Source organism: Rutidosis leptorrhynchoides, chromosome 6 (genome assembly GCF_046630445.1).
Source record: "Rutidosis leptorrhynchoides isolate AG116_Rl617_1_P2 chromosome 6, CSIRO_AGI_Rlap_v1, whole genome shotgun sequence".
NCBI lineage: Eukaryota > Viridiplantae > Streptophyta > Magnoliopsida > Asterales > Asteraceae > Rutidosis > Rutidosis leptorrhynchoides.
Window position 1 is genome coordinate 4,138,813 of NC_092338.1, and position 25,244 is coordinate 4,164,056.

The window sequence follows — 25,244 nt, forward strand, 5'->3', positions numbered from 1 at the left end:
AGCGCACACATAACCAGGAAACCCATCAATTTTAACTGAGCTGATTGGGTTATGAGGAGTGCGAAATGTATCATCAATTTTGGCGAGAGATAAGTGGCTGGACTCTAAGGGAGTACTCGTTTGCTCAGCTGTAAAAGATATAATTAAAGACAAATCATTAGTTCATATCAAAATTGTGCAGAAAAGAATTATGGAATTAATCAAAAAAGATGTGGTTCAATTAGACTTACAAGTTTTTACTTCAGGTGTATATTCTTAAGTAATTAGAGTCTCGGTCAATTCCTTTGTGCTTGATCGAGTGCGTTTAGACTCCGAAGCAGCTGAAGAAACATACTTGCGTTTCTTCTCTGTATCTGTGGCTGAAGTAGCCACCGTAGCCTTTTTAGTGGAAGAGGAAGACGTTTTAGCTTATGGGCTTCTAAGCCGTGAAGCAATGAAGTTTTTGGGGTTGTCCTTCTGGCTAAGTTCTTGGATTTTCATGGTTAACAATTGCAAAAGTTGCAAAGATTGCTAAAAAGAAAGGATGTTTTAATTGATGATTGATGTGTTAAGAATGCGAGAGAAAATAAGATGGCAATATGAATTTTGCTAAAAGGAGATTCACTGATATTTATAAGTAGAATTTAGAGTGCAATGATTCAATATAACGGTCATAAACGCATAAAATGCTTCGAGGAGATATATAGCCGTTGTTCTGCTGCAAGTATAACGGTAATATTATTAATGCGAAAAATCCCATTGCGGTATAAAAGTTTGCGAAACAAAGTTAAAAGCATTTTGGAACTACCTTTTTTAGAGTTTATTATGTTATATTTCCTGCGTAAATATAACACAATAAACTGTGGGGACTTGATCATATATATAGTCATATATATGTATATTTCAAGTGCAAAAGGCAACTCAAGTACAAGTGCAAACATAACCGCGCAGATAAACAAGTAACTGCATACCGTGCTATGACATTGCGGATCCGCGCATAAATTAAAATTGCGAAGATGTCCCACATAAACATTGCGGATCCGCTACCTCTGCGCGAGCATTGATTCTGCAAATATCCTAATCCTATAAATAGGGAGTTTGGTCTCTCATTTTAGGTTGTTGATTCTGTGCAATTGCTCTGGTCTTTGTGATTCACTTGTGACCACGCTCAAATATCAATCATAATCAAGCAAAGGTAATGCAATCAAGACTGAGACATGATGATTCACTTGAACCTAAGTGAAAAACGATCATAAGGTCCCAAAAACATTATCAACACCACCATCCACCCCTCATTGCACTCAATTCCTAAATTAGATTCTTAAACATTTAATTTAGGATTGATCAGCAGGCAGGTGGTGTGGCTAACCAATTGGGCGACCTCTCTTTGAATGATGCGATTGTTTCTTAAACTTGTATTTTGTTGCAACTGATGGAATTTGAAGGTTTGCGGTGAGATTTTGCTTTATCTAGTTTGCATAGCTAAACTTATAAGAGATTGACTTTGATTTTGTGTTCTGGATAATGTTTGGTTTCAACGTTTGTTGGATTTGATAGATTGCCGGTTGTGTTTGCGATTTTGAGGTTTTATATATTTTTTGGCTTCGATAGATTGCTAGTCAGTTTAACAACAAGCATACATACAAATATTTAAACTCATATATAGCTTTGGATGTGTGTGTTTTATCGCACATATTCCTTAATACTAGACTTAAAAATTACTCGTATCATATTAATGTGTATGATGAGAATTGAATCCTTGATCAGCATAGGCTATAGAAAGCTACTAATGACACTCAAATAGATTCTTATAATCGACTAAACACAATGTGCAAAGGTTGATATAATCTTGTATTGTATTGTCAAATGACCTAGCTATACCACGGCTTCTTTCATTTCAAGTAATGCATCTTCGAAACATTCTGCTAAATTTTCAGGGTCGGGAATAAGATCTTTAGCAACTAAAATTTGCATATCTGCCTTACCTGCATAACTCACCATATGCATTGTAATACCCTGCAATTCAAGGTCCAAAACAGCTATTAACTAATTTTAAGTACCCACTTAGATTGTTGTAAATTTAATGTTGATGCTGTTTGTACTCTAAGTTCAGAGAAATGTACGTACATGTGATAAACTTGATGAAGTCGTTCTGATGTACGTAACAGGTATGCCAGCAATAGTGAACTCTTCTCTCGGGCCAACAATATTTGAAACCGTGAAAGAAGTGTTACAAACTACCTTGTAATTAAGCAAACTTGCATACTAAAAGTACAAAAATGAAAATAAGATCATTAGTCAAAACTCAACCAGATACTACTCCATATCTAATGAAATGCAATGATCAATAAAACTACTCAATTAGGATGGTGTAATATGATCATACCTTTGCTCCAATATATTTCATAACAAAGTATCCGATCTGGTATGATAAAAAAGCCTCCAAAGACAACTTTTTTCTATCAAGCATCATTTTGGCTCTCCTTAAATATTGAAGAGGATCAGACCCATTTTTATGATAGTAAACTGGTAGGAGCATAATACCAAATTTATTTCCCCAACCTGATCCTGCATTTTTCTTCATCAACTCTTTCATATCCTGATAAAAATAAGAATGATTTAATACTTAAACCGGTATATATTACTATTAGTTACTAACTTACTATGATATATATTTGACATTAGTAACCTGAAGTCCTGGTGATGGTCTAAGATTAACTAAAACGACGCCGGTGATTTGAAGTCCATCTTCAATAGCTAGATCGAATAGACAAGATAATTCGGTTATTAAACATGGAGAATAAATTCGAATTATTAATAGTTAGAATGTATGCTGAGATAAACTAAAAATCTTACAATCTGGTGAACGATGATCCAAATATTTTGATAGACCCAATGATATGACTCCAAACAGAACATCATTTATCGTCTGAATTCAATAATATGAAATGCATTGTCGTATCAAAGATCAATAGACAATAGATCATTACATGCTATATGCATGAACAAACACATTACACGCATAAGATAGGTAAACTTCCATACTTTTCATCCCAATTCTTCCCATTTGATACAAAAAACTTCAATATTAACTAACAAATCAGTCCGCTGTGCCGTTTTTACATGTTCAGTTCTTTTAACAGAGTAGTATTGAAATTTCATCTATTTATTTATATATATTGAAAACTTGAAATTTCATCCCGAACAGAAAAAACCTTCTACCTTTTTACTAATTGAATATGTGTCCTCGGGATTTCTACGTATGGGCCAACACGCACTCCTTCCGTAAAAGGAAGTACAAGCAAACTGCAAACATCACTATTACTACTTATTTTTTAGATATATAATAATTATATGATATTCCCTCCGACCGATCACAAGTATTCACATTACTATTTTAGGATGTCGCATTTCAAGTATTTATTTCGTACTTCAACAAATTACAAGAGATTATTCAGAAAATAAAAAAAATTCTGATTAGTGAAAAATGAAATTAGTGAAATTGTTATACAAGAAGTAAGTACACACTTATAAATGAAATGGAGATAATAATAAGATGTATCATTAATTAATCTTTAACTTATCACTATTAATTTTCGAAAAAGCTATACAATATTAAGCTAGAAAAAGGAGCCCGCGCGATGCCGCAGGGTCTTTGGGTTGCGTATTCATAGTTAACGGAGCGTATTATAGGTGTGCATATGTATTGAATATAGTCCGATGTATTGAGCGTTTTTTTTTTTTGAAGTGTCCGTTTCGCGTATAGTTAGTCCCGTTGTGTTCGAAGATTTTTTTGAGTTGAACGGTGGGCTCGGAAAAATTTAACTCGCACCGAGCGAGAAGATAGGACCTGCTAAAAATTCGGGTGGAATTTGTTTCTTTTATTTTAATAAAATTGTATATTTACATTTTTTACCCCTGAGAAAATGTAAATTTGAGGGGTCGTTGTGTAAATTGAGCCAAAGGTGAGGGGGCGATTGCAGTGTGAACGTAAAGTCAAAACTACAATTCTAAACAATTGAAACTACAAAATTCTCCATGGCTTTTAGTATGCAGGGATACAATAATATGACGCATATACAACACGTAGCAAGACGAATTTATCGTGTAAACATGGTCTCCGTGTTTTGGTAGTATGTAGTTGGCCAACTAACTAGGACGATTTTCAACCACCTACATCTAATAACACCAAACACTAAAATATACAACCAGTTGCAACTAATCCGTAGCGTGAACGTTGTTGTAACGACAAAATGTCACTACGGATGATGATGCAAATTAATGTGTTACATTAGTATTCGTATACCAAATAGATGCGTATTCAAAACGCACATTAATCAAATACCAAAATTAAAACACTACAAACAAACATAAATTTAACCTACGTGGAAAATAAAAAACATAATCATACATATTGTTAAAAAGTACAATTAAAAAGTAACATATCCCATTCGCCATCCTTTTCCAACGACATATCATATACATAGATGCTTTCTTCGCTACAAGTAAGATAGCTAACCGCCTAAGGTTCAAAAATTTAAAAAAACTTAAAATTTTAAATATGTAAATATTTTTCTCAAAATATTTAATATTGAATTAAATTAAATAAAAAATTATCAATTACAGTTAAAATACATTTTGTAATAGTTAAATACAATGTAAGTTATAAATAGATAAATTGGAGTATTATTTTTTTATGCGTAGTAAAAAAATGTAACATATTTTTATTTTCGTCTAAGGCCTTTAAATTGTTGAGACGACCATATTCCCTCCATATCGCGATGTCGTAACATAATTCATATATGACGATGTTGTCACCGATGTAAGGACCTGATAACCGAAGTTGCCATTTTTTCCATCAAAAACGCTGACGAATCCATCATTTTGGAAACCATCGTCGATTCCTTCAACAACATTTCGTCGAATACTTGATACTTATTACTGATACATTTTTGGATTCAACGTGGTGTACAAATCGATTGTGAAAGGAGAAATAATTTAGGATTAAGTTGTGAAAATCTCCGAACCTAAATTTACTATCTATGTGTTTAATTTGAGCGTCAAAATGAGTCGCCCAATTTCAATAATATTGTTTGTACTTTATATATTTAGGGTGTGTTTGGTTGGGAGTATTAGAGGCTAGGGAATAATAATGATTATCATTAACTAGGCTTGGTATTTGTTAAGGAAAGGAATCAATACTAATTAGTGGGAAATGTTGCATTACCCTCTAACTTGAGGGTATTGAATATAGGGTTATTCCGTAATGGAATAACTATGCTCCGTAATTCATAACTGTCACCACCACGTACCTTCGTGCTTATACGAAGTTAATATATATATTTTACTGTTTTGCTATCATTAAAAAAATCTCAAATGTTATTTTTTTTCTTCAATTAATTCATATATATACATCAAATAATACCGTGATTCTTTCTTATTGTAAACGTAAAGAGAGTAACAGGAAGAATAAATCAAAGAAATACACGATGATGATACATTAAAAAATATAATTTTTACAATATAGTGATTTTGATTGAATTTATTTTCAACTAGTTTTCACGAATTTTGAGATATTGCGTTAAGTGCTTTATATTTTTAGCAAGTTATCCACTATGGACACTTTAGATATAAATTAATCTTCTTCAAATATATTCAGTTCGATGTTCTCGTTTTATTATAGCGTGAATATTTTAAAGTTTACCAAGCACTATTAATGGAATAATAATACACATGTCATTCCTTTAGTATTCCCATTCCATTATCATTACCATTGTCATTACCATTCCGTCAAACTTACCAAGCACGCCCTTAATTTGTTCTTAGACCTCTCTACAATAAATAATAAATAGTTCTCATTCGAGGGACGGGGGCTTGGGTTCGTTTATTTCTTCGGCAATTCACACAGGGTTAGCTTGGCATGGCATTCAAAAAGCAGGCCTTGACATTGAAAAGCATGGAGTTAATTTTCTTAATTCTTTTGAAAGATCGATTGGCAGTGGGAGGGATATATCTTTTTGGCACGACACTTGGCTTAATAACATGAAATTGTGTGAGCTTTTTGGAAGATTATACAGGTTAGAAACTAACAAGCGATGATAGATCGAATAAAAAAAGATGGTAATTTGATGGTCACCAACTGGCAATGGAGTGGTGTTCCAACTGGCCGAACTGAAGATGAATTACAGCAGCTTAATATGATGATTAACTCGTTTACTTTCTCAAATGTGGAATCAGATACATGGTCTTGGTCTTTAAGCAGCAACGGTTTATTCACGACACGCTTGCTATCGGAATCCATTGGAAATCAGTTGCTTCAACCCGCCTTCACTACAAAAGAAACTGTTAGAACACTATCCTCACGTGGTCACAAAGGAGCAGCTGGATAACAAACTATCCACATTACTTGGTCCACTCTGTTGTCAATATTAGATCCTATTAGTTTGGTAATTTGTTGTGACTATTTGTAAATTAGTTTCTATATATTGTGTACCTCTGTACTCGTTGATTCATTCAATTAATTTGAATTAAAGTCTTCATATGGTAACAGAGCTCTAAAGGCTTTAACCCGCCATACAAATTTTTTTTTCTCGATCCTAACCTGCATCAGCTTCCATGGCTACTACCACTGAAATTACTCAACTCCAAGCACCAACCCATCTGCCTACCAAACTCACTAATCTCAACTTTGCTGTTTGGAGGAGACAACTCCATTCTACACTTATTGGTTTTGATCTCCTATACATTGATGGAACAACAGTTGCACCTCCCAAAACCCTTGCTGACAAACCCAATCCCGCATACACCATTTGGTTTCGACAAGATCAAATAATCCTCAATGCCATTCTCGGTAGCTGCTCCTCAAACATTCAACCACATATCTCACCGGTCACCACGTCCAAACAGGCACGGGATCGTCTCACAGTCCTATATGCCAACAAGTCGCGTACCAGAATTATTTCTCTCAAACAACGATTACTCGAAAACTCTCCTGAAGACAAGTCGATTGCCACATATCTCCAAGAAATGCGAAGTATTGCTGACGATCTTGCTCTTGTCGACAGTAAGATCGAAGAGGACGACCTTGTCCCTCATATTCTTCATCGGCTAGGTGCAGAATTCAAAGAAATAGCTGATCAATCCTTAATTAGCGATGTTACTTAATTACGGATTGAGTGCAATAAGAATGTAATGGAGGATGGAATGTTTGATGATTATTTTGGGCCCCGATGATCGTCTTTCACTTTAACTATCAAGTGATCAACCACCCCGGCCCGGTCTTGATTGTTAATTAGCTTAATTCACCTTTGCGCGGTGTAAAAATCCCTTGGGCAAGATCACAAGTGGAAATTACAAAGGCTTAGGCAAAATGGCAGAGAATCAACAACCTGTAAATGAGAGGCCAAGCTCTCTATTTATAGTGTTCGAGATAACTGCGATCCGCGGATTGCTTATCCTTCCGCGAAAACTCAGCGGATTGAACCGCAGTCCCCGATTAGTGCGGAAATACAGCTGCTATGCTTATTTTCAGCGGATACTTCATAACTTTGCATTATAATCCGCATAACTCTGCTCTTGACTTTTGACAAATAAAATATACATATACAATGCTATGTATATGATCAAGTCCCCCCAGTTTATTATGATACATTTTCGCGGAGCCAATGCATCATGATAAACTCTAAAAATAAAGAAGTGTTTCTTAAAATATTTCGCAAACAATATTTTATATTTCTTGCCGCCCACTTATTACCGTTGTTTTTATTAAGCTCAACGCGTAATTACAACGGTAAGTTTCGCCAATCTGTCTAATCAGCACGCTGTAACGGCTAGAAAATTACCGTTTACACGTTGCGGTAATTTCAAGCATTTAAATGCAATGATATCTTTTCAACTTGCTCGCCCTAATTCTTATTATAAATAGCTGGTTATTCCGCATAAAAACTTTACACCTTTCTCTCCCAATTTCGCATTCAATCGTATTCTGCCAATCACAATCGTACTTTGCAATTAGCCAATTGAACCTTCAATTTCATCAATTCAACCTCCGATTTAGCTTTTCTTATCATCAATGGCTTCCTCTTCATCTATGCACACTCCAGGAGGCTATGTTTCCTATATGACGGAAACAAAACTTCAAACCCTACAAGAATGGTATCCGCCACTTGCCCAATTTGTTCCTACCGCGCCTGCGGCAGAACAGCGAGCCGATACTCCCCCTAAAGGGATGATTTCTGTTTACAAGGCTGCCATTTCTCAAGGCAACCTTCGATTTCCACTTACCCCCTTTTTCCGCAGTGTTTGCGAATACTATAAGATTGCCATGGCACAGTTGCATCCGAACGCGATTAATAAAATTGTGCTGTTCGAGATGTACTGCAATGCCACCGGTCAACCACTGCTGCTGAACGTGTTTCGTATGTGCAATAGCCTGGTGCTATACGATGTGGGGTGGTTTTCTTTCCGCAGTAAACTTGGCATAATGACTTCGCCAAAAGATCCAATTGGCAATTGGCGCAGTTCCTTCTTTTATATTAACGACACCGCCTATTTGGACAGTGCTATTCCTAAAGCTTGGTGTACAGAGCTTAATCCCGAGCTCAATGAGAGGCCTGTACTCGATGATCTTGAGAATGACACTCTCAAGACACTAAAAAACGCAGGCCTAATTCTACGAGCTTATTCGAATGTACCACTGTACATTGGCAGAGTGTCAATTCAATGGCCATGGAGCGACCATGATGCGCTTTTGGTTGACCAATCAAAAAATAGTATGCCGCTGAAATTTATCGCAATATATTAACGTAATACACTTACATTTTTCGCAATATTTTCGCTTTACATAACACTATGCGCTTTTATTTTTACAGTGGTTGCACTTGACCTTATCATGAGGTCCACTGATATAAGCAGGATTAGCCCTGCCCGTCGCCTAAAGAATGGCGACGGCGACATTATTCTTATTGATGAACCGATCATCAATACATGTTATATTGCTGGAGGCGAGGACCGCGACAAGCGTAAGGTTGCGGAAACTACTCCTACTCCACGCAAGAAACGTCTGCGCTCTCATTCTGAACAAGAAGCAAGTAAGCAAATGCTATTTCGCAGTATTTATTTTATTACGCATTGTTTGTTTTAGCATAAACTTGCTATATTTGCTTATCTGTTTACAGCTATTCTTCCAGAGTCATCCGCTGAAGCTACACCGCTTTACAACATTAGAGGGAGAATCCCTACAAATGTTCTTAATGAACCCGGAAATGAAGATTTATCTCTTCCATCTGACGCAGAAACGTCCAACCAGGAAGAGGAAGGAGAAGCTGATGCGGAAGAAACTGCAGCAGCAAATCGGGCCTTTAGACTATACCAAAGGCTTTATAAATTTGTTCCTGAAGAAACAAGGGAGCAATATCGCAAATTGTCTTATCCCGAGGCTGCCAGACAACGACTACATAATTGCTACAATGCAATTTATCTGACAGTCGACAGCATGGAACGTTTCACCGAGATGTCAGACGAGTATGATAAAGAAGTGAAAGCCGCCAATGCACAAGAGAGAAGGGCGCAAAGGGCTGAGACGCGTCTTGAAAAGGTGATGGAAGAGAACGCCAAACTCAAAAGAAGGGCAAAAGTCGCGGAACATGAGTTCGCACAGCTAGTCAAGTATCTCCCAACATTCGCGGATAAAGTGATTGACTCCGAGCCAGTCACTGAAAAATTTCAAACATACGCTCAAGCAGCAAAGCTTGCCACTCGCTGCGAGTGGTATGATTTATTATGCAAACTTGGTGATCTTTCGCAACCTCTTCCTTCTGACATGGCGAAAGAAATATGCGCCACCGATGATGCTCGTGAAATACTCGAGAGGGCGAAGAAGGAGGTTGAGAAAATTAGCATACCTGTCCATGAGGAGCTCAGCCAGCGTGAAGGTGTTTCATTTGCAGATATTAAAGCATTAGAACTTTAGTTTTGCCTTAACTAATTTGTTTTTGAATGTATTTTCGCAATTACGAATTGCGTTTGTTGTAAGAATCCGCGTTGCGTACACGCTTAATATTAATCACTTATTCACAGTTCGCGATTGCAACTTCTTTTATTTGTATAGCGCTTTATTATCAATATTCATAACACGGATTTGTCCTTTAAGATTTCCAACTTTTATTATTGTGCACATAATAAATGTGTACTTTTGCGAAACAATCTGTATGCGTATATACTTATACGTTATGAATCTTCTAAGTCCGCCATAACGATCCTTAGGCAAATTTAGCATTGCGAAGCATCTAAGTATTGGCAAGATCAAATACTTAGGAAGTGTTATCCTTTCACAATTATTTTCAAATTAACACAAGTGGGCAATTTCATCACTTGGTTTTTAGCAAACTATTCCGCAATGCAGTGTTGCATTTTCATAACACTTAAGCAGGCTATGCTTTGCGAAAATCATGCCACCTTACTTAAAATATCCGCAGAACAAACATTAACTTAGTGTTGTTAAAGACAAGTAATCGCATTCTGCGAAATAAACACTACGCGTGGCCACACGCAGTGTTTTCGCTTTGTAAAGAAACAATTACTAACACTGAAATTAACTTTGCTTTATTCATTACTATTTCGCATTCGAAACATAAACACAACTATGATATTCGCATCTTAATACCATGCATTTATGAATTTTGCCTTAGCATCTTATTACAACTTTTTAAATTTTCATACTACTCAGGATTAACTGAACGTCCTTCAATACTCGAATTCGCATTTGCCATAATCATGGCGCAGAATGACTCCACTTCTGCAGAAATCAGTGTGCCAATGCCCTTGTTGGCAGAAAATTTTAGCATACCGTGTATGGTATATAGTATAGCGCCAAACATGCGCAAAGCTGTGCGCCCAAGTATCATATTGAATCGCGATTGATTTCGCATTATGTACAGATTCAATAAAGCTTGGCGCCTTAGCGACTCATCGCTGTCATCAACTAACTCTATTTGTAATTCCAACTGGCCAACGGGCCAGGATGACTCTCCTGAGAACCCGGCAAGTGAAACCGCAGTAGGTTTCATCAAAGCTTGAATGTTCGCGGGCAACTTGCTAAAGCATTGTTCGTACATGACGTCGACACTGCTACCCGTGTCCACATGTACCTTCATTATCATTATTCCAGTATTTGCAACGCGACATGAAACCACTACAGGTTTACCATCATCCGCGGTCAAACTTGTAGGAGGAAACGTAATAGAAGGACATTTCCCACTGACAATCTGTTCTGAAATTTGCATTACCGACGTTTCGCCCTGCACTTCTACCACATTGATTACCTGTATTCCGCGCTGATTTTCTTTTTTGCTCACCATTTTTACTCCCAGATTTTTTACTGCGGGAGCCTTTCGCTCAACCGCGTTTGACGCATTCGAGGTGTTAGCTTCTGTAGGCATTATAATCGCATTCGCGGTGTTTTGTGCGATTAAATGGTCCAGTTTGCCTTGCTCGTACGCTTCTGCGATGAATTCCGCCAAATCTCTGCAACGATTGGTGTCATGACCGTAATCGTCATGGAAAACACAAAATTTTGATCTATCGCGCCTGCTATTTTCTCCCAAAGGCTGCGGATCAGGAAAAGACTTAGCAACTCTTTCTTGCAACAAAATTTCCTTGGGCGTTTTTGTTAACGTCTGAATGATGTTGAATGATTCATTGCTCCACTTTCGCGTAGAATAGCGATCACGGCGGCCATATCCATGGTTATCAATTTAGCCTTGAAACCTGTCATTTTGCGGATATCCACCGCCGCCATTTCTTCGCGAAAAACCTGATCCGCGGTAATTATCACTGTTACCATCGCGAAAAGAGTCATTGTCATCTCGCCAACTTTTGTCTCTACCCCATCCACACGCGGGGGTTATATTGCTATCCTCTCCACCGCGAAGATAATCATATGTTTCCTGTTGAACTTTTGCAAAAGTTGGCGGAACGTCTCTTCGCAATCTCCGCACAAGAGTAGGATGTCGCTGTGGGTTAATAGCATGCAAAAAACCAGAAATTTTCTGATCTTCATTCAATCGTGGAATTTTTTTGCACTCATAAATGTACTGTGTGAGTAATGCGTTCAAAGTCTCCTTGTTGCCCTGCTTAATATCGTGACATTCTATGTGCGTCTTTTTCTGCGGTAATAGATTTTGAAACTGCAGCAAAAAAATTTCGCGCAAATCTACAAAGCCAATGATACTGCGAGATTGCAAACTATGAAACCATTCCCTTGCTGACCCTTGCAAGGCCATGGGGAATACCCTACACGCGACTGGTTCATCCCAGTTATAAGTGCTTACTACGCCTTCGAAGCGTTGCAGAAAATCCAAAGGATCAGTTAGACCCGAATAAACTCCCAGAGTTGCCGGCACGATCGGCGGAGAAACAATTGGATAGTCAGAAATATGCTGGGCAAACTTGTCCGCAGCAGTAGTGATTTCTGTTGCCTTCTTTGTGCGAGTATCTGCATTCTCCGCACAAAACTTGGCAAGCATGTCTTGCAAAAAGTTTGGCTGATCAAACTTATGTTGCATGGACTTTGGCGCAATGCTTCTAAAAGCATTCGCCAAAAAATTCTGAGCATTCTCTCTGCGAGCAGCGTCAGATGTGTCAACTTCTTCCCCATAGCGAGGTAAAGGTGTTGGTGGTCGCTTTCGCTTAATTTGTGGATTTTTAACAAACTCTTCTACGCTGTCCGAATCATCAGAAAATTCGCTCTCTTCTCTTGGTGCTTTTGCCATTTTTGATTTGTACGTAGAATTCAAATGAATGCGATCTTCTGCATTGTCGCTGTCGCTATCATTATGCTCAAGAACTAGACGATCAACTTGTGATCCTGAATCATTCAATGGCCATAAGTAAGTGCGCGGTAAGCGAGATTCACAATTACGCTTAGCATCTCTCTTAGCTTGCTCGATTGCAGTACCAACAATTTTGTCAGTTCGCAGACTAGATTTTCTGTGACAACCCGGAAATTTCCAACCAAATTTAAACTTTATCTTTATATTATTCCGACACGATAAGCAAAGTTTGTTAAGTTAAATCTCAAGAATTTTAAATTGTGTTCATACATTCATTATAACCTCGACCAAATTCCGACGATTCACGAACCGTTATATATAAATAAATATGTATATATATGTATATATATATTATAACTTGAGAATATTAATAAAGTATTAAACGTATAATACTTTACATTAACGTATTTGTTTCAATATGTTTATCGATGGAATTAGAAGATAATATCAAATGATTGATTTATTAGATACATTATGATATGATTACGGGTCTATGTTATGAGGTCCACTGTGATTTAAGAAATCTATTCTTTTTTACAACATTCGGAAAATGGTAAAGTGATTTATAAGTAAGAACGTGAAGTGTAAATAACTTAGATGTTGGATATCGACAAGTTAAGTAACTCGACATTTTTCATTAAGATGATTTCATACGTTTATTTAACCTTTGAACTTTATCCCATGCTTCACCAACAAACTGTAATTTAAAAACTTGAAACCTATTATGAATATATATGATTCTACTTTTCTAAAACATTTTATGATATAACGATTTCCATTATTTTAACCTTTAAACAAAATGATTCTTAAAAATATATTTGGTTTTGGAAAACAAAATTATTATATTTATTTGATTTAGTTTCAAACGTACAAAAACGTTTTCAGTTTAAAAAGAACTTTATTATTAAAACGTATATAACTTTTATAAATATCTAGAACCACTTTTGACAACTCATTACTTAACCAGTATGATAAAGATAACGATATTTATATTTTATTTTATTAAATATATATAACGATTTAAATTAATATTATATATATTTATACGCGTATTATACGTACATAGTTTTATACTTTTACTATACTTAAACTTTACATTTACTTTATTTTTACTTTACTTTAACTTTAATAATTCACTTTAATAATTCATACTTTAATAATTCACTTTAATAATTCATACTTTAATAATTCACTTTAATAATTCATACTTTAATAATTCATTTTAATAATTCATACTTTAATAATTCACTTTAATAATTCATACTTTAATAATTCACTTTAATAATTAAAAAAATCTATTATAAATAGAATTCAATAGGTTTCATTATTTCATAGAAACTTGAAAATATTTTTCTCTAAACTCTCTCAATCGATTTACATATATATATTTACTCCGTATTATTTCAAGATATTATTAGTATACATAAAATATTACGTCAGAGTGCTGTCCGAGTAATTTCGAAATTGTTTTTCGAGTGGGATTGGATTAAGGAAATTATGGGTTATAGCTATGGAGGTGATTGGGTATGGTTCATGGGTATGCTCGTGAGGTCAATATAGTGTTTATCATCTCCGTTGCGTCTACGTACCTTTCTTGCAATATTGAATCTCAATATTGATACGTGAGTACTCATAATTTAACTTTTACATACTAATAGTGTATCCCTGACTAGTGCTTGAGTATATAGGATTATGCATGTTTGTACTTTTGATATTGCCTTTAGTTAGGTTATGTTGAATCCTGAATTAGTTATATATGCGACTGAGATAAGGTATAAGATATGCATGTCGTTGAAAAGCTAGCGAAAAAATTAAGAACTTTTCATTTAGATATCGAATGATTTCGATGAATGGATTTGAAGTTATAGTCCATCGAATTTTTGTATTATTATTAAAAATGATTATTATTATCGTCGTTATTATCGTCGTTCTAGTTTTATCTTATTATTATTATTATTATCTTTATCAATAAAAGGATTTATCATTAAAAAAAATTGTTATTTTTTTTTATTATTACTATCATTATTATCGTTAAAGTTATAATTAGTATTATTATTATTATCCAATTATTATTATTATTATTATTATTATTATTATTATTATTATTATTATTATTATTAATATATATATCATTATTTAAAAAATGGTTATTGTTATTGTTAATATTATTATTACTATATTATCATTAAGATAATTATTAGTATTATCGTTAATAATGTTATAGTAACTATCATTATTAATATTAGTGTAATTAAAACAAATATTTGTAACACCAAATTATTTTGATTACTATTATTATCATTATTACGAACACGATATAAAAGACGATTAAAAGCAATTAAACGAAACGATTAGGAAATAATGGGTAAGAGTATCATGATGAAATTAAAATATTATAAGATATTGATTTAGATAAAATTATCGTTCTTATTATTTTTATCATTACTATTATTATTAAAATTATCGTTAGTATTAAAACTATCATTTTAACAAAAATTATCATTTTAATAGAAATGTCATTGTTATTATAAAATATCATTATTATTATTATTTTAAATAGAATTATTATTTTAAAGATAATATTAAAAATTATCGTAAATATTAAAGTTATCATAATTAGAATTATCGTTTTATCATAATGTCATCTTAGTAATTATAAATATTGATATTTTTATAATAATAATTATTATTACAAAATAATACAACTTTTACTTACTATCATTATAGATATTATTTTATCAAATAAATATTTGATACAAACATATTTTACTACGTGTAATAACTTACTTTAATAATACCTATCATATTATCTTTATAATATTAAATGAACCCTATAAATTTTATTACTTAATATATATAAAAGTATATTTTATTATATAAATATAATATAAAATTTTATTTATTAATAAATAAATTATATTATTTACTCTAATAAATCTTTAAAAAATATTTAAAAATATAAAACGACAATATTTAAACTATATATTAATCATGTATAGATTTTTGGAAATTATTTTGAGTCAAATTTACTTTTGTTGACTTTTGTATATTAGTCTCGAGCATTAGGATTGTGGTACACTATGGCTTGACCTAATTTGTTAGACAAATATTGACCAACACATAAATATATATAATTAATTTTGGTTCGTGAATCCGAGACCAACCTTGCACTTGTTCAATGACGTTATATGTATTTTTACTACGAAATACAGTATGGTGAGTTTCATTTACCTTTTTACCCTTTATATTTTTGGGACTGAGAATACATACGTTTTTATAAATGTTTGACGAAATAGACACAAGTAATTGAAACTACATTCTATGGTTGAATTATCGAAATCGAATATGCCCCTTTTTATTAAAGTCTGGTAATCTAAGAATTAGGGAACAGACACCCTAATTGACGCGAATCCTAAAGATAGATCTATTGGGCCTAACAAACCCCATCCAAAGTACCGGATGCTTTAGTACTTCGAAATTATATCATGTCCGAAGGAGGATCCCGGAATGATAGGGGATATTCTTATATGTATCTAGTTAATGTCGGTTACCAGGTGTTCACCATATGAATGATTATTTTTGTCTCTATGCATGGGACGTATATTTATGAGAACTGGAAATGAAATTCTTGTGGTCTATTAAAATGATGGAAATAAATGATTATGATAAACTAATGAACTCACCAACCTTTTGGTTGACACTTTAAAGCATGTTTATTCTCAGGTGTTAAAGAAATCTTCCGCTGTGCATTTGCTCATTTTAAAGATATTACCTGGAGTCTTTCATAGCATATTTCGAAGAACGTTGCATTCGAGTCATTGAGTTCATCAAAGATTATTGTTAAATCAATTTATAGTTGGATAGTGGATATTATGAAATGGTATGCATGCCTGTCAATTTTTGATGTAAAGAAAGATTGTCTTTTAAAAACGAATGCAATGTTTGTAAAATGTATCATATAGAGGTCAAATACCTCGCAATGTAATCAACTACTGTGAATCGTTTATAATGTATATGAACGGGTCCTTTCATTTTCCAGACAAAGCTTTTGGTCGCTTCCCATCAGCGATTATTTCATTGCGATTTTGCAGCAAAGTTCTTCGCGCAATCATTTTTTCAGCAGCAACTTCTGGCTGCAAATCACTAGCATTGTTTTCAGCAGGTGTTTTAGCGATCGGTTCCTGAATCGATTTTCCCGCGGTTATACTAGCATTTGTCTGCAATGGAAATATCACAACGTTCTGCGAATCACCGGGCAGTGCATCAGCATTCGCAGAAACGCCAGCTTGCTTTGCATTTGTCATCGCGATTGTCGGGCAGATCGACTGATTGCGTATTCCAAAAGCACCTTCAAATCATCACAACAAAAAGAACACGATTGAAATTAAACCGTCGAATTAATTGTTTAACGGCATAAAACAAAAAAAATTCAGTTTAATTCATAAAACGGGTCCCACGGATGGCGCCAATTGATCAATCCTTAATTAGCGATGTTACTTAATTACGGATTGAGTGCAATAAGAATGTAAAGGAGGATGGAATGTTTGATGATTATTTTGGGCCCAGATGATCGTCTTTTACTTTAACTATCAAGTGATCAACCACCCCGACCCGGTCTTGATTGTTAATTAGCTTAATTCACCTTTGCGCGGTGTAAAAATCTCTTGGGCAAGATCACAAGTGGAAATTACAAAGGCTTAGGCAAAATGGCAGAGAATCAACAACCTATAAATGAGAGGCCAAGCTCTCTATTTATAGTGTTCGAGATAACTACGATCCACGGATTGCTTATCCTTCCGCGAAAACTCAGCGGATTGAACCGCAGTCCCTGATTAGTGCGGAAATACAGCTGCTATGCTTATTTTCAGCGGATACTTCATAACTTTGCATTATAATCCGCATAACTCTGCTCTTGACTTTTGGAAAATAAAATATACATATACAATGCTATGTATATGATCAATAGCAGCAGCTATTCGGGCTAGGGACACCTCTATTACATTTGATGAACTCCACGACAAGCTTGTGGATTTCGAAATGCAACAAAATAAGGCAGTCACACCCACTCCAGCTGTGATTCCAACAGCTAATTACACACAACGTGGCTACAGGCAATCATCAAATCGCAACAATTATTCACGGGGAGGCAACAACAACAATAATCGACACAGAAACTCCACTTCACTGCCGAAGCAATCCAGCTCCACCACAACAATGAATGACAAAGATAATTACTGTAATTTTTGTCGTCGACCTGGAAATTCTACCAAAGAGTGTCGCTCCCTAGCAAGGTTCTTGAAGGAGAATGAAATCACTCCAATCGCAAACTTCACCACAGCCTCTTCTTCATACACACCATCGTGGATACTAGACATGGGGGCATCCCACCATGTCACCTCCAACACTTCCAACCTCCAATCCTTCTCGGAGTACGGGGGACCAGAAGAAATAATTCTTGGTGATGGTTCAGGTTTACCGATATCTCATCTTGGCAATACTTCAATTACCACACCATCTTGCATATTTAAACTTAATGATATCTTATGTGTGCCTACTACACGCACAAACCTTATATCTGTTGCACGTTTTTGTCGTACTAATAATGTTTCTTTGGAATTTTTTCCGTGGCATTTTTTGGTGAAGGATCTGAAAACGGGAGCACAACCGCATCGGGGAGCTTGCAAAAATGATTTATATCATCTTCATCAAATAAGCAGACCACAAATAAACTTGGTGACCACCAACAACATGTGGCACAACCGACTCGGGCATCCGTCTTCTCGCGTGTTATCATTTATTTTAAAAAGTGCAAAATTGTCTACTAATTCTTCTAGTACTTTTCACTGTAACTCATGTTTATGTAATAAAAGCAAACGATTACCATTTGGTGAATCATCTATTACTAGTAGTCGACCTCTTGAATATGTCTATTCGGATGTGTGGGGTCCCACCGAGTTGTCCCATGATCAGTTTCGGTACTATGTTACTTTTATTGATCATTATACCAAGTACATATGGCTATATCCTCTTCGCAAAAAGTCGGATGTATCGACTATCTTTCCACAGTTTAAATTACTTGTGGAAAAATCATGTCAATAACCACTTAAAGCATTATATTCCGACAATGGGGGTGAATACATTGGTCTTGCATCATATTTAAATACACATGGCATCTCTCATTATACAACACCACCGCACACTCCCGAGCACAACGGCTTTGCTGAAAGACGCCATCACACTCTTATGACCACAGCTCTTGCACTTCTTCAACAAGCTAAAATGCCACTGAATTTTTGGTCTTATGCGGTCACCACAGCCGCGTATCTTATAAATCAGTTGCCAACCCCAACACTTCAAAACAAATATCCTCTTGAAGCTTTATTTCAACGGAAACCAAACTATAATCGTCTCAAAGTATTTGGTTGCTTATGCTACCCGTGGTTACGTCCATACACCACATCAAAGCTTCAACAAAACTCAACTGGATGCATTTTTCTTGGATACTCTTTATCTCAATCGGCATACAAATGTTATGATCCGCAAAGTCACAAAATGTACTTATCTCGGCATGTTCCTTTTTGTGAAAATGAATTCCCACTTCAGCAAGCTTCGGTGGACTACTCAAAATTACCAGGTATTCGTTCAAGAGCACCTCCCACTGTTATAAATTCATCACTAGACACACCACATGATGACACACCACTTACTGATTCCTCACCGTTATCTACTACTATGCCTATTACTACACCAATTATTTCAACCTCACCCTCCTCATCTAATACTAATTCACCAACATCAACCAACCCCATAAACACACCTCATAATCCATCACCTACAACTACTCAAAACACAACTTCCATCTCCACCACTGATAACACACCTATACCAAATCCATCCTCATCAACTCAACCTTCTTCAACAAATTCTACACTACAAGATCCGCCACCATCACCTCAAACCGTACCACCCAGCTCACCTAGACCAAACAGAAATCGAAAACCAAATCCGAAATATTTCAACCCACTCTTTATTAATCACGTTACAGCACATCCGATGCCATCCACCATTGAACCAACATGTGTGTCTCAAGCCCTCAAACAAAAAGAATGGCGAGATGCTATGTCTATGGAATTTAATGCTCTTCTTCAAAACAGTACGTGGGAACTTGTACCGAGAACTGATCAAAACATACTTGGAAATAAATGGGTCTTTCGAGTCAAACGTCATCCCGATGGCTCGATTCAAAAGTACAAATCCCGACTTGTTGCAAAAGGCTTTCATCAACGACCCGGTCTTGATTACAATGAAACATTTAGTCCGGTTACTAAACCGGTCACCATTCGAGTCATCATGTGTCTTGCATTAGCCAAAGGTTGGCCACTTCGCCAACTTGACATCAACAACGCCTTCTTAAATGGGAAGCTTACCGAAGAAGTTTACATGTCTCAACCCCCAGGTTTTGTGCACCCTCAATATCCTAACTATGTATGTAAACTTCACAAAGCTATTTACGGCCTCAAACAAGCTCCAAGAGCTTGGTACTTGGCACTTAAAAGCTTCCTGTTGGCTGTAGGTTTCAAAACATCCATCACCGATCACTCTCTCTTTATACTCAAGAATGGCGACACAGTCATCTACTTTCTTGTATATGTAGACGACATAATTATTACCGGCAACGATTCCACCTTCATTGCAAAATTCATTCATCAACTTCATGACAAATTTGCACTAAAAGATCTTGGTGCACTTCATAATTTTCTAGGCGTTGAAGTTGTCTCAACCCCAAGTGGTCTCTTCCTTTCACATCATAAACACATTCAAGAAATTCTACTTAGTCACCATATGGATGGGGCAAAAGTAGTTACCACACCTATGAGCAGCTATGAGGTTCTCACTCTCAATGATTCCAATCATCAAAGTGATGCTCCTATTTTTCGCCAAATTGTTGGTCAATTGCAATATCTTGCAATGACTCGTCCCGATATTTCGTTTGCTACAAACAAGCTGTCACAATACATGCATAACCCCTCTCCCAAACACTGGCAGGCTCTCAAAAGGCTCTTGCGTTATCTCAAAGGTACAATTCATTATGGATTATACTTAAAACGCGGACAAAACTTATCACTCACGGCCTTTAGCGATTCGGATTGGGGTGGAACCAAAGAAAATGGCCGGTCAACAACCGGCTATATTATGTACCTTGGTGGTAATGTTATCTCGTGGAAATCCACTCGTCAAAAATCAGTCTCACGTTCATCTACCGAGGCCGAATATAAGGCCATTGCAAATGCAACATCGGAACTACTGTGGCTTAAAATCTCATGACTGAACTTGGCATTCCAATCACCTCGCCTCCCATTCTATACTGCGACAACATTGGAGCTACGTATCTATGTGCGAACCCTGTATTTCATAGTCGCATGAAACATATAGTTCTCGACTATCACTTCGTTCGAGAAAAAATACAGGATGGTACATTACGGGTTCAACATATCAGCTCCGATGACCAGTTAGCCGATACTCTCACTAAACCTCTATCCAGAGTACCATTCCTCAAATTCAGATCCAAGATCGGAGTCACTGACGGTACCTCCGTCTTGCGGGGGCATGTTAGAACACTATCCTCACGTGGTCACAAAGGAGCAGCTGGATAACAAATTATCCACATTACTTGGTCCACTCTGTTGTCAATATTAGATCATATTAGTTTGGTAGTTTGTTGTGACTATTTGTAAATTAGTTTCTATATATTGTGTACCTCTGTACTCGTTGATTCATTCAATTAATTTAAATTCAAGTCTTCATAGAAACATTGTGCAATAATCTTATTCCTAAAAAACTGGGCATTCTTATTTGGCGGGTAAGATTAAAGAGGCTACCGGTGCGGGAAGAACTCGACAAACGGGGGATTGATTTGGATTCAGTAAGGTGTCCAATGTGTGATAATGCAATCGAGGGTGTTGACCACGCTTTTCTCTCGTGTCATATCGTGAAAGACTTATGGCATAGAATCTTTAAGTGGTGGAACATTGGCATCCCACATTACTCCAACCCGATGATATATTTCAAGGCAAAATCTCTTCTTCAAGTCGGTCTACTTCCAAGCTTTGGCAAGCGATAGAATGGGTCGGTGGTTATGTTATTTGGAAAAAGCGAAACCTCAAAGTTTTCGAGAAAAAAGATACGACGGTTCCAATGATGGTAAGAGAAATCCAAGAAAAAAGCTTCCTATGGATTAACTCAAGATCGAGAAATTTTCAACTTGAATGGTCCCGATGGTTGTCAAACCCGAGAAGTTTCGAAGAGCATGGCTAAATCCACAAGTTTTAATTTTATCTCCGGCTCATTTTTTTCTCATTGGTTTTTTGAATTCTTGTATATTTTTAGGCATCTAGCTTGCATCTAGCATGTTGGCATGTTATCCAGTTTGCTCTCAATGCATATGCTCAATGCATAGCTCCTGTTGTTTTCTGTATCTTATCTTCTATTAATGAAATTGTCTTTCAAAAAAAAATTATCTCATCCATTCAATTTCAATATATAATCAATATATAAACGCTATTACGGAGTGCCATTTTATAGATTAAAACAAATGTCCAATAACATTTAGAACACTAGGTGTGATTGTTCATTTTTAGCGTTTCAAAAATAGACATTAAAATTCACGGTCCTTCGACACCACCTTAGTGTCCATTTCGATGTCTATTTTTCTGAGTCTGGTAACCTACGTTGTGTTTCATGATTTGTTTTATTTACTTATTCCAATTTCTTATTGGTCCACATCATATTTCTTTTCACCAAAACTTTAAGAGATAGAAACCAAACTAATTTGCATTCTATCAAATTCAAAATCTTTACAAAATTAACTTAGAAATATATACCGAATACACCATCAAAACACCTCGTGCTATCATTGAAATGGCTAAAAGGCCAACGTTACATTAAAAGTCAAAATTTAAATTTCCTAGAATTCTAGTTAAATGTTTTTCTGTTTGTGCATCATTTAATGCCTTACGCCCTTACGTAATCGTCTCTATTCATTACTAGTATTATATTTTTAGTGTCATCATATTAGTAAAGGAAGAAAGGATCAAAAAACATACCGCGTTAGCAACAGAATTCTTCACCGTTCTCATATCATCGATGCTAAATTTCGCAGTAGCGAGTTTTCTCGGCCACATCTCCACTCCTTCTCCACCACCAACCACCGTCCTCTCATCTTTCATCCAAGCCACTCTCATCGTAAACTCGAACATATAAATCAAAGTAAACCAAATCATCTTCAAAAATCTCATAATTTTATCAATCGTTCGTAATTCACGACGTTTACTGATTGACGAACTTATTAAAGGTTCGATCGTAGGCGTTTGTTCCGGATCATCGAGTTTTCTACATAAAGTTAACATCAACGACATAAGCGAAATACCATCACCAAGCGCGTGGTGTACACGTAACACCAGACACTTATGAGCGGGTAATAAATGAATCTCCCATAACGGTTTATCGGTGTTTAACGGAGTTGAAACCGCCAGGTCAGCTAAATAATCATTGATCGCGGTCTCGTTATCGTTGACTTCACCAAAAGGATGAGGATGAAGGATGATGTGACGATCGATGTCGATATCAATTTTACGCCAAAACTCACGCCCTTGATTATCGGTGACTAAAAGGCTGGAAAACCTAGGGTGTTTGATCATCAGAGAATTGGAAACAACGGTTCGAACCGCATCGTATTCGATTGGACGGTCGAGACCGAGAGCGCAGTTGATGATTTGGTGAGTCGCGGGTTGTGTGAATAATCGACCGGCTGGGGTTAATGGTTCATCGTTGTTAATAGTCATGTTGTATCTGGGGAGATTAATAGGTGATCGGTTGGAGTTGTATGAACGTTTTATTAGTCTGTATTTGCTTTTTAATTTTTATTTTTTTATACTAAAATGTGGAGTACGTAATACGGAGTAGTTTCGTATTAACACGAAATTCCTAATTCTATTGGAGTATTTGTCGTTTTTAAATAATTCATAAATGCTCATAAGACCAGCTGCTACGAGACGCCAAATGGGCGTGAATTTCTTACTTGGCAAATTTTGACGTGTTTGTTACGGGAGCGTTAAAATTGACTCGATTGGAGCGGGTTTAGTTTTAAACGGGTCAAATGGTAGCGTTTAGTTATACGTGACGATTGTTAGGCCACATACAATCATTCCATTCTTTCACTGAACTTCTCTCATCCACATTAACGCCACATCAGCACAAATCCTTTAACATTTCTTTCACATTCCTTTCATTAAACACTCACAATCATACACTCCATTTCCAACTTTAACCAATTTTAAATTATTACTTAAATACAATAAATAAATACATATAACATTTTATTAAATAAAATTAAAACATTATATTATTAAAATTTTAAAACATTACATAATTAAATAAATAAAAGACAATACATAAATAAATAAAAATACAATAAATAACGCTAATTGTTTCGAACAATATAATCATCCGAGAGTGTCCAAATGTGTTCGATCAAATTGTTACGAAGGAAATGATGCGCTCTTCGATCTCGCATCTCTTGATCCACCCGATCTTGGATCTCAACTCTTTCCTGCCAAGTATGTCGCAGCATGTTTTCTAGATTTCGGAGATAATCCTCTTCGAGGTCACATATGTTGCGCTCGTTGTCTTCGGTGATCATGTTGTGAAGTATAACACAAGTATACATGATTCGACGTATTTTATTGATACTATAAGGTCTTGCTGGGTGTTTTAGTATTGCCCAACGACCTTGAAGAACACCGAAAACTCGTTCCACGTCTTTTCTCGCGGCTTCTTGAAAACGTTTAAACTTTATATTTTTTTGGCTCAAGTGGACATTTAAACGACTTGATAATCCTCTCACTTCCATTTGAATTTTTTTTTTTTTTGTGTGTTTGTGAAATATGAACTGATAGTAGTGTTGGGTAAATAATGGAATCAGAATGTATGTATATATATAGAGAAAATGTAGTGTATTATTGGTTTAAAAGAAGAAAAAAAAATATATTAAAGAAAGAGCCGTTGGAGGAGAAAAAGAAAAAAAATAATAATTATGGTGGGCCCCACAAATTCACCGTTAAAAAGGTGAGGGGATGGTTGGCGGTCCTGGTGGCGGATCGGTGGTGGTAGGGGTGAAACGGGTGGCGGTCGGTGGTGGTTCTTTTCACGAGCCACTACATGTGGCCTTATTTGATTATTAGAAGTATAGAACATAGGCGTTATTTAAATGATCATTTTTTAGATCTTTTTTCAACAATAAATACAATCACAATTTATTCATTAATTCACATTCACATTCACACATTTCTTCTAACTCTCTCAATATCCAAATGCTCAAATCATCTATCACAAAATATAAATGGAATTTTACGATATAATTTTTGCATTTCATTATTA

General features: G+C 35.7%; 1 protein-coding gene across 1 annotated transcript; it reads right to left on the minus strand.

Annotated features, from left to right (window-relative positions):
* Window positions 1–1,616: 1,616 nt before the first annotated feature.
* Window positions 1,617–23,723, minus strand: LOC139851289 (wax ester synthase/diacylglycerol acyltransferase 11-like). The gene is made up of 6 exons (XM_071840315.1): window positions 22,913–23,723; window positions 2,836–2,908; window positions 2,669–2,736; window positions 2,366–2,578; window positions 2,107–2,244; window positions 1,617–1,995 (listed from the first exon to the last, which is right to left on the minus strand). Exons 1-6 carry the CDS (start codon window positions 23,648–23,650, stop codon window positions 1,855–1,857), a joined length of 1,371 nt encoding a protein of 456 aa, XP_071696416.1. The 5' UTR covers window positions 23,651–23,723; the 3' UTR covers window positions 1,617–1,854.
* Between the last annotated feature and the right edge of the window lie 1,521 nt (window positions 23,724–25,244).

Excerpts from the sequence above, each read along its gene's own strand:
- LOC139851289 (XM_071840315.1), bottom strand. The coding sequence starts at position 23,650 with ATGACTATTAACAACGATGAACCATTAACCCCAGCCGGTCGATTATTC. Across the intron at positions 2,737-2,835 it reads GGATCATCGTTCACCAGATT|CTATTGAAGATGGACTTCAA; the intron begins GTAAGATTTTTA and ends TATTCGATCTAG. Across the intron at positions 1,996-2,106 it reads CTTCATCAAGTTTATCACAT|GGTATTACAATGCATATGGT; the intron begins GTACGTACATTT and ends CTTGAATTGCAG.